The following is an 11338-nucleotide window of genomic DNA, read 5'->3' on the forward strand; positions in this document are numbered from 1 at the left end:
TCTTAGTTCCTGTCTGAACCTCAATTCATATTCTATATTTTTAAGATTTTAAATTTCATACACCAATTTTAATTGTTTTCAGTGGGAGCATTGGTCTGAATAACCTAACCTGCCTTTACAGGAAGTAAAAGTTCCTTTATATTTTTTTTATTTTTATTTTTTTATAATGAAATCTATTTTTTCTTTTTAATTGGAAAGAGAGGAAAAAGTCTTTAAGAGAAAACTACCCAGAAGTGAACTAGACAACATAAATGTCCATGTTATAAACGAGTAAATATAAATGGCCTATGTAAAGGGGAGAAGTGTTTTATCTTCATTACTGGTCACAGTAATATAAATGAGATTCCATTTTCCACCAATTTTATTAGGTAGGTTTTTTAATTTTTACTTAAAATTTAGATAAAATACAGAGAGATAGGGTATGCTTAGATATATTGCTAGTAGGAATATAGTAATAAAGCGTTCTTCAGGAAAAACTATTTGATAACATATGGAAAAATCCTAACTATTCACACATTTGAATAGAGATTGGCAAATTACAGCCTACAGGCCAAATCTGGCCTACAGCACATTTTTGTATGGTCCAGCAGTAGGATTATTTTTCACATTTGTAAAGGTTTGTGGGAGGGGTGGAGATAAAAATAATGATATGTGATTGAGACGGTATGTGCCCACAGAACCTAAAATATTTGCCATCCAGCTTATTACATAATTGCATTCACTATTGCACACCTTTGTTACATTACTTATACTTGTAGAAGTCTGTTAGAGGAACATAATAAGATATGGGCAAAGACTAAAGACTGATTAAGGGACAAACATACTCAGCAAAAACTTAGACTGAACCTATAGTAATGAAATGGGTAAATAGTCATAGGACAGCCATATAATAAAACCATTTTCCATAAATGGTTAAGAAAATAGGGACATGTTTCTAAAGAAGGGTAAGATGCAAAACTAAATATGTGATATCCAAATGGCTCTTACTAATGCATCAAGGAAAAACTGCAAGGAGATACAGTAAGTTTTCAAGCAGTTATCTGTCAGTGTTAGGATTAGAGATGGGTTTGATTTTCATGTTATCTCAGCTTTTTATTATGAACTTACATTATATTTATGGTCAAGGGAAAAAATGTTTCTTTGTTCCTGTTAGGTCAACGAAAAGAATGTGAAAAGACATGAGAGTTGAGAAAATAACTCCTTAAGGAGTAACCCCATGATTTATTCATCTTTATACTAGTGTCGCAGTGCACGGATTCGTGCATATTGAAAGGACATTAATTAGGAGAAGTATTTTAATATCTCTATTTGCATCTTGCTAATGAAAAGAAAATAGGATTCTACCAAGTCTCCTATCTACCTACTCCAGGACTTCTGTGAGGATCAAATGAGATGAGGCATGGGAAAACACTTCACAAACATTTGATTAAACTAAAATGTTTGCATCAGGCTATAAAGCAAGTCGGGTTCCTGGGCTGAAAAACTCCAAGGAGGCTAGTCACTAGGGAGAGGAAGCTGGAGTTGCTACATGACATCATTACCCAGCACCCAGAGCCACTGTTTCTGGGCTAAGCTGTGGGCCGCATTTTGCGCCATAGGGTCTTGGCAGCGTTGGCTGCGATTTGGTGGGGTTTCGCTCCCGGGTGATAGCAGGGCCTGTGTCCCACTTGGGGGAAGCTGAGTGTTGGTTTGTCAGAGCCAGGTCCATGGTGCCTTTTATTCTTAAATGGCCAGTGCGCGTCATGGCTCCTGCGTTGAGCGTCTGCCCCTAGTGGACAGTGCATGTCATAGCTACCGGTCAGACGGACAGACACTTATTAGCCTTTTATATATAGTAGGTCCTCGGGTTACATCAGAGATCCGTTCTTATGGCATGACATAATGCGATTTTCCCCGTAAGTCGGAACCCACCTACATCACTCACATGGAGCACATACACAGCAGTAATGAAGTGAAACAGTAAAAAAAAATTAAAAGAGTACAAAGGGAAACCAAGATGGCGGCATAGGTAAACACCGGAGACTGCTGCCGCAAACAACCACTTCAAAAATACAACTAAAAGACGGAACGGACATCACCCAGAACCACAGGAAGGCTGGCTGAGGAGAGATTCTTCAACTAGAAGGAAAGAGAATAGCATACCGAGGCTCAGAGGAGGCGCAGTGTGGAAAATACAAAGGTACCGAGGTGTGCGTGGAGCCGGCTGGTGGCTGAGGGTGAGGTTGTCGTTTTCAATCAGGAGGGAGTCTCAGACTCTGAGCTCCAGATCCGGGCGAGTCTCTAGGGACTCAGACTCAAACGGGAGAAGCGAGAGTGTCTGGCATCAGTTGGAACATGAGGGCAGCTTTCTCTCCGAGGTTTGCAGTTGGAACGTGAGGGCAGCTTTCTCTCCGAGGTTTGCAGCGGTTGCTGGGGTTCTGAGAAGCAGAGCCTCTGGGAATGGGACTGAGAGCAGCCATAACCGCTCCCTCCGCCCAACCTGTTGATCCCGCCCCGCCCAAGCCCTGCGCAGAGCCATTTGCCGGATAGCCTCAGGCAAAGGCTAGATTAGCACCTCTCCAGAGGACAGAAGTTTTCCCACTGCAGATACAGCTGATTCTCACAGCCAGTTGGCTTGGTGGGCAAATCCCTCTAGTATTAACTACAACAATCAAGGCTTAACTAGAACAAGACTGCGCACAAAGACCACAAGGGGGTGCACCAAGAAAGCATAAAAAATGCGGAGACAAAAAAAAACATGACAGAAATGGAGGATATAGAGCTAAAAAACGCACTTTTAAGGGCTTTCAATAATGTGCTGGAAGCTGCCAATAAACTTGATGAGAGCCTCACGAAATCTAATGAGACCCTCGATGTTGTGATAAAGAACCAACTAGAAATTAAGCGTACACTGACTGAAATAAAGAATATTATACAGACACCCAATAGCAGAACAGAGGAGCGCAAGAATCAAGTCAAAGATTTGAAATGCGAAGAAGCAAAAAACACCCAACCGGAAAAGCAAAATGAAAAAAGAATCCGAAAATACGAAGATAGTGTAAGGAGCTTCTGGGACAGCTTCAAGCACACCAATATCACTATTATAGGGGTGCCAGAAGATGAGAGACAGCAAGATATTGAAAACCTATTTGAAGAAATAATGACAGAAAACTTCCCCCACCTGGTGAAAGAAATGGACTTACAGGTCCAAGAAGCACAGAGAACCCCAAACAAAAGGAATCCAAAGAGGACCACACCAAGACACCTCATAATTAAAATGCCAAGAGCAAAAGACAAAGAGAGAATCTTGAAAGCAGCAAGAGAAAGAGACTCAACTACGTACAAGGGAATACCCATACGACTGTCAGCTGATTTCTCAACAGAAACTTTGCAGGCCAGAAGGGAATGGCAAGAAATATTCAAAGTGCTGAATACCAAGAACCTACAACCAAGATTACTTTATCCAGCAAAGCTATCATTCAGAATTGAAGGTCATTTAAAGAGCTTCACAGATAAGGAAAAGCTAAAGGAGTTCATCACCACCAAACCAGTATTATACGAAATGCTGAAAGGTATCCTTTAAGAAGAGGAAGAAGAAGAAAAAGGTAAAGATACAAATTATGAACAACAAACATGCATCTATCAACAAGTGAATCTAAGAATCAAGTGAATAAATAATCTGATGTACAGAATGAACTGGTGATTATAATGAATCAGGGACATAGAAAGGGAATGCACTGACTATTCTTGGGGGGGGGAGGGGAGTGGGAGATGCGGGAAGAGACTGGACAAAATCGTGCACCTATGGATGAGGACAGTAGGTAGGGAGTGAGGGCGGAGGGTGGGGTGGGAGCTGGAAGGAGGAGAGTTATGGGGGGGGATTAAAAGAAAGATAACAATCCCTGACCTTTCCTTGTGTTCAATAAATAATAAAAAACATAAAGCACATATGTACATATGTCAAAATGACAGAACTTTTTTTTTTTTTTATAAATAAACTAGAGGCCCAGTGCACGGGTTCGTGCACTATTTGGGGTCCCTCAGCCTGGACTGCGCCCTCTTGCAATCCGGGAGCCCTCCAGGGATGTAGCAGTGCATGAAGCAGCAGGCGGTCAGGAAGGAGCCCAAGCCAGGCCAGGCACCATGCCACTCCCAGTCATCTCAGCCCTGCTGCGCCTGCTCCTGCCACTCACCGCTTTGTAGCGCTGCCAGGGAGGTGGGAAAGGCTCTCGCTGCACAGCTGCGCTCACCAGCCGTGAGCCCGGCTTCTGGCTGAGCGGTGCTCCCGCTGTGGGAGTGCACTGACCACCAGGGGGCAGCTCCTGTGTTGAGCATTCTGCCCATTGATGGTCAGTGCACATCATAGCAACTGGTCAACTGGTCGTTCAGTTGTAACAGTCGCTTAGACTTTTATATATATAGATGGGAGACGGCGACGTAACCGCGAAACAACGTACGTCACGTCCGATGTAACCCGAGGACTGTCTGTATATAGATAGATACCCAGTGCCAGGCATTTGCTAGGTGCTTGGTAAATGTTCACTTAAGGAGTGAGTGACTAGATAATAAATATGGAAAACTGCTCAGTCTCAAGGAAATGCATAGCTAAAGCTTGAGATGGAGCTTTCTAGGTAGAACGGAGCATGAGTAGAGGTAAAACATGGCCGGAGTATGTAAGAATTACTGGAATGTTTTCATGTGGATATAGTGAAACAGTATTGTTGGAGGCCTTTAAAATAGAGCAGGAACAGCACACATTTTAGAGCTGGAAAGAGTGCCATGAGGCTCTACGTTCTTATTAAAAGGCTTCAAAGGCCCTGGACTCTGTTGCTAAGTGGTTAGGGCATCAGCCTCTGCACCGAGGTTCGCAGGTTCAATTCCTGGTCAAGGGCTTGTACCTGGATTACAGGTTTATTCCCTGGCCCCAATCAGGGCATGTGTGGAAGGCAACCAATCGATGTGTCTCTCTCACATCAATGTTTCTTCCTCTCTCCCTTCCCCCCCTCTCAATGGAAAAAATATCCTTGGTGCGGGGGCGGGACTTCAAAGGCTTCCCAATGGCCTAGGATACAGCAAGTGCAGGGGCGGGGACTTCAAAGGCTTCCCAATGGCCTAGGATACAGCAAGTGCTCAGTAAATGACTCATGCTACTGACATTTTTACTAGTACTAATAAAACTAACAGGAATTTAAGCTTGATGGAGTAATTTAATTGGGAAATGTATTTTGAAAGACCACTAATATGTAAATTATATGTAGTCACTTTTGTCTAGTTGTTTATATAGGATAGAAAGGGGAGAGAAATAAAAACTTTTTAACCCTAAGTATGTTCTACAGAGTGGTGAGCCTTTTGGGAGCAGAAACTTTGTCCTGTTTGTTATGTTTACCTTCTGTGATTAAGCACATTGTGTGAGGAGTAAAAAAGGGATGGGTGTTGTGAGTTTGTCACGGATTTATAAATAACCCAATGAAAGGTAAGGAGAAGATTGTCTAGATTAGTCCCGAAGTATAACTGTAGAATGATAAATGTTGGCTGGATCAGACTGATGGATTGGGGAAAATTACAGATGAAACGATTGGAAAATTAGATGATAGCTTCTTTTTATTTATTTATGTCTAGTTTCTTGGATATGTAGAATGAGAGAATAGGTTTTAAGAAGTTTGTAATAGCTATCATTTACTTAGTGCCTTTTATATGCTATGTATTTTACATATTATCTCACATTAAAGTCATGTAACAAATGGGGCAGAATTAGTGACTTGCCAATCGGAATTAATTAGTGTTAGAGCTAGGATATGAGCTGTGCATTTTTAAAAAAACAGCTTAGTGTCATCCCTTCATTCCAGATAGCCTTGCCTCCAGCTCTCCTCACTACCCTCTACCCCCAACCACCTGCTGGCTTAAGGATCCCTTTTGCTTTCATGTGATAACCAATTTGTAGCTATCATTTTGCATTTATATATGGAATTATAATTGCAGTCTGCCTTTGGAATTTGGGGACTTATCATTCTCTAATTCAGCTAATCCTTCAGTAACATAAGAGTTACAGGTGTAAGGTCCACGATGTGGAAAATCACAACATAAGGCTGTTATACTAGAGGCACCTACTCCCGTAATATAGGCCCAGCACTCAGATGTCAGTTTTCAGGGGTCGTGGTTTCAGGGCCACGGTTTCAGGGGTCTGGAAACATGTTTTTGGCAAATGTAAATATTCTTTAATTCTTCTTTTTATAAATTACCCAACTTACTCAACTTGGAGCTCAGTCTAACGTAGCTGCTAGTATATGTTTATATTAAAGTAAATTCACTCATAGTATCTTTAAACCATAGGTCCTCTGCTCTACCACTTCGAAAATTTGGCAAATGAACTTTCCATAGAATTGAGCTATGAGGATCTAAAAAACGTTGTTCTGCAGTATGGATTCCAGCTAGAGGTAAGGATGGAATGAAGCATTGCCAAAGCTTAACTTCCAAAGCACACCAAGAATGGTGATATTATGGCATTTACAGGCTTTACCTTTTAACTTCTGTTTTCTCATCCATAAAGTGATAGTTTTTAGAATTATGACGATTTGGGATAATGTGTATGTAAAGGAAAACTATATTCCTGGTATAATCTCCTTTCAATAAATGGTAGCTGGCCATTATCATAATATTGACCTTTGTAGACTGATAATTACCAAGTAGACTAGGCACTGGGGAAGCAAGTGTGGATGGGAAGGCAGGAGCAAGAGGGATATTGTTTACTATATATGCTTACGTACTGTTCAATCTTTCAATCTTTCTTTATTGTGTGCTTTATTATACAACGGGGGTGGGGAACGTCCAGCCCATGGGCCGTATAAGGTCTGTGAAATCATTTGGTCTTGCCCTGCCAAAGCATTAGGGATGAGTTAATTAAATGTTTCACCATATATAGCAGCTAACTTTTAACTTGATAATTTCGTATGGACTATGAATAATGTTATAAATGTCCAAATGGCTCTTAGCAGAAAAAGGATTCCCCACCCTTGTCATATGGTTTTATGATACTTTGACTGTTATGTTTTGGCTATATGTTTATTTAGAAACATCACATTCTTTTAAGATGGCCAGCAGGGGAGGGCAGTTGTGGGCAATCAGGCCAGCAGGGGAGGGCAGTTGGGTGCAACCAGGCTTGTAGGGGAGGGCAGTTGTGGGGGGACCAGGCCTGCAGGGGAGGGCAGTTAGGGGTGACCAGGCCAGCAGGGGAAGGCAGTTGGAGGTGACCAGGCTGGCAGGGGAGGGAAGTTGGGGGTGATCGGGCCAGCAGGGGAGCAGTTAGGCATCGATTGGGCTGGCAGGGGAGTGGTTAGGGGGTGATCAGGCTGGTAGGCAGAAGCGGTTAGGGGCAATCAGGCAGGCAGAAAGGTGAGAGGTTGGGAGCTAGCAGTCCTGGATTGTGAGAGGGATCATAGATTGGTGAGAGTGCAGGCTGGGCTGAGGGACACCCCTTCCCCCCAACCCCCCCCCCCCCCCCGCACGAATTTCATGCACTGGGCCTCTAGTATATATATCTAAAAGCCTAAGCGACTGAACAACGGTTGACCGGTCACTATGACGCACACTGACCACCAGGAGGCAGACACACAATGCAGGAGCTGGCCCCTGGTGATCAGTAGGCTCCCACAGCCAACCTCCCACAGTTGGGCAAGCTCCTGCAGTTCCTCCCCTGGCTGGCCAGCCCCAATCGGCCCTAATCGGGACTGGGCGAGATGGCCCTGATCGCTCCCGATCACTGGCCAGGCCTAGGGATCCCACCCTTGCACAAATTCGTGCACCAGGCCTCTAGTATATTATAGTAGCTTGATAGCTCTGGTGTTAGACTGTGAGAGTGAACCCCAATTCCACCACTTAGTAGAGTGACCTTGAATAACCTGCTCTTTGTAAAGTAGAATTACTAATAGTACCAATCTTATGGTGGTACTTGTATGTAATAATTGAATTAATATCTAGAATATATGTAAAATAGCAACTGCCACTTAAAAGTATTCAATATTTTTAGTGTTATCATCATGGTAGTCATCATCATTATGATTGTTTGCATTGCAGGTGGAAAAAGAATCTGTCTTGTCAACATACACTGTGAATGACCTCTCCATGATGAAATACTACTATGAATGTGTCTTGTTTGTGGTTCGTAAACCACAATAATGGTCTCAAGTGATATCACCAGGAAAAAAGTTTAATAAGAGCAAATCCTGAAATAAACTCAAAATCAACTATCAAATGACAGGACACAACCTCAAATCAGTGGTGCCTTCTTATTCCTAACAAAGTTTAGAAATAGTGTCTATTTTCTTAATATGTCTATTGCTTTTTCAGAAATATACTATGCCATGAATATTTGTACTACACAAGTAAAAATGGAGGAAGGATCTTCAAGTTTACTTTTTCCTTGAAACCCAGAATTGTCTTTCAGTAGAAAAAACTTTATCTCTAATGTTTTCATGAAGCTGTCCGTTCCAAGCTGCCATGCTAATGACTAATAGTATTGAAGTAATAACCTCCTTTTTTTTTTTGTATGTATGTATTGCACATGTTATTTTTAGAAGAGTCTAAGGATCCTCTCATTCATCATCTGGAATTGAGACTTTTATTCACTTGGACCTAAGCAATCTATACATAAAATGTGTGTCTTTTATTATTCTTTTATTCACATCTTTTTTTTTGCTAGCTCAGTTGAACTTAGGGAAGCATCAAACCCTTCATTTTTATGAATTACTGAACTTAAGAGTATCACTGGCCAGTAAAAATGCATTGAAATAACCAAGAAATTAGTAAGTCTTTTGGCCTCACTAAACTGAACACTTTCTGAAAGCATACTCATCATGGATCACTCTGAAATGTATGAAGATCTTAACAATCTGAGTAAAAAAATCCTTTATTAAAGGTACTGTTAGGAAACTGGGGAAATAAGAATAAAATCTGCTCATTTGAAATGATTTCAAACTATAAATGAATACAGTCTGTCAGTGAGATGTTTACAATAATGTCTTTTCTTTAGATTACCTGGATACAAAAGCAAGCATTTTTTTTCATTAAAACAACTATATACTAGTAAAAACTGTCATGATAGTATTAACATGGAGAAATTTTGAGTATGAAATTCAGGGATAAATTACTGTCCATGTCTGTGTCTTCAATATTGTAAGCAGCAGCCATTAATATAATTTCAGATTAACACCAATTTTGTTCCCTGATAGCTAGGGCTGAAACAGTCTATGCTGTTTTAAATTTCTACCTCTAGCAGATCTTTATTGGAGGGAGTTTTCCTTTGTATTTTATGTTAATCATTCTGTTTCCTGTAGTTTGGAAAGTAGAGATGACAAATACAATGTTTTAACCTTTTCTTGGAGAAAAGTATGTCTGAATATTTTTATAGGTAATTGTGATGGCATTAAGCGACCTCTGTGGCAATTTGGATTAGACTTAATCTCAGTAATGTACTGGAAGCATAAATGTCATGTTTTATTAGGAAAACTTACTTGTAAGTTTACACCTTTATATGGTCATTTGGGTTGGGGGAGTCACTACATGATTTGACATCTTACCAATAGGAGCTTTTCTGCATATAGTAAGGGAGCTTTTGTGCCCTTTACACAGTAAAGGAATACATGAAGCTAATTTGACTTGTCGATTTATGGAAGCCTATACCTATTGAGGTTTTTTTGGTTGTTTTGTTTTTAATTATTTCTCTTTTTTGGCAGATGTTCTTTAGTGGGAATTCGCATTTTCTACCACATGAATAAACTTGAAGTAAATTGCTCCCCAAAATTATTATTAAGAAAGAGAATTAAAAGGAACGTAGGTATTTAAAAAATCCACTGAAAGAAATGCATGCTGTTTTTGAGTGTTTTAGAAAAGCTCTTTATTCACTGACTGGTATTCACTTTTTTATGTGTATCAAAACATGACCTTGTTCTTCTCAGAGGCAAAAACAAGTTGACATATGGGTTGGCTTTATTACTTAACACTTATGCTATCAGGTTTTATTCTTTAATAATGTTACTTATATTTATAAATTATAGCTTACATTTTAGTTAATTCTGAAATCAGTTTTGTTTTTTATTTCTCCCTCATATTATGAATATTTTTAATGTTCTACATTGCTTTTTTTTTCTCAGAGCTTTTGCAGTTGATATATTCTAAACTTGAAGATTGTGATATTAATCAGTAATGGAAATGTCACTGGAGGATTTAATTTTGTATTTCTTATATGTAGTCCTACTAAAGTGTGTAAGCCTTAAAAGTTTTTTAATTTTTCTTAAATTAGCTTTATACACAAATGTTTTCATTCATTTCCATAAAGCTGGAGGAGATAGGCCATTCTGCTTACTGGGTTTTTTTGTGTTTTCCATAATCTGACTGAAGTAGTGCAGGTTAGGGTATGTAAAGCAAGTAAGCAAAGTAGGACATGTAAAATATAAAGAGAAGCTGTATAAATCACAGTATAAAATTATGAAGTTTTGGAATTGTAAAATGTACTGTATTTATATGTAATTCTCATTCTAAAAGATGCCACAAAGGCTGAATTGGAAGCTTCATCTCTGCATGAAATTTCCTATATTTTTATGTGTATGATGGACTTGATTTTTCTTGATTAAAGTCTGCCAATTGCTATGAAACAATATTTGCTTGGTTGTTTCCATTTAAATTAGTGGTAACCATAGACATGGCAATTTTAATTAGTTGAGCACATATACTTTTGAACCCTTGGATTAGCTTCTATGTGTGTCTAGAAAGTCAATAATATGTGTAATTGGTCTTTGATTATGCTAGGCCGTATCCTAATTAATCCCAATCTTTGGTTTTGTTAAATAATCGAAAAAGACTATAAAGGAAACCAGTAGAAGAAAGTTCTAGGACCAGCCATTAGAAGAACAAGCACTGGATTTGGCCCTTAGATACTCTGAGCTCATTTTTCGTAGTCTTGGGCAAGGTGATCTGAGTCTGTTTCCTCATCTGTAAGAGAGGATTGATACCATCTATTTCAGAGGGTTTTTTAATGAGGTCATGTGAGTTATATGTGAACATGTGAAAGCATATAGTAGACAATTAAGTATAATTTTAATCTGTGTTGACTGCTGTGTAGTGATAGAAAAAGACTGGTAACAGGACATTAGTTTTAATAATGTTATGGTGACCCTTTGAAAAAAGTTTCAGTGGAATCCCAGGGACATGGGAGTAATCAAAGTTGACATGTATAGTTATTGATTCCAAAAGTTTGGTGGGAATTACAAAGAAATATAATAGGTAATGGGAGAGAGGACACAGGTAAAATTTAATTGAGGGTTACTCTCACTTTACAAACAAGCTAGTACATGCTTCTTACATATGC

General features: G+C 39.7%; 1 protein-coding gene across 2 annotated transcripts in view; it reads left to right on the plus strand.

Annotated features, from left to right (window-relative positions):
- The window catches only part of CARNMT1 (carnosine N-methyltransferase 1), a 43286-nt gene extending 32664 nt beyond the window's left edge, over positions 1-10622 (plus strand). For both annotated transcript variants that reach the window (XM_070431483.1, XM_070431484.1), the window contains exons 7-8: positions 6310-6413; positions 8050-10622. In XM_070431483.1, the coding sequence (XP_070287584.1) occupies positions 6310-6413; positions 8050-8151 (206 nt within the window). In that variant the 3' untranslated portion in view covers positions 8152-10622. The remainder of the gene's footprint in view (positions 1-6309; positions 6414-8049) is intronic.
- Positions 10623-11338: the final 716 nt, after the last annotated feature.

Source organism: Myotis yumanensis, unplaced genomic scaffold (genome assembly GCF_028538775.1).
Source record: "Myotis yumanensis isolate MYYU_CA2020_CCGP unplaced genomic scaffold, mMyoYum1.0.hap1 SCAF_12, whole genome shotgun sequence".
In the NCBI taxonomy this organism is placed as follows: domain Eukaryota; kingdom Metazoa; phylum Chordata; class Mammalia; order Chiroptera; family Vespertilionidae; genus Myotis; species Myotis yumanensis.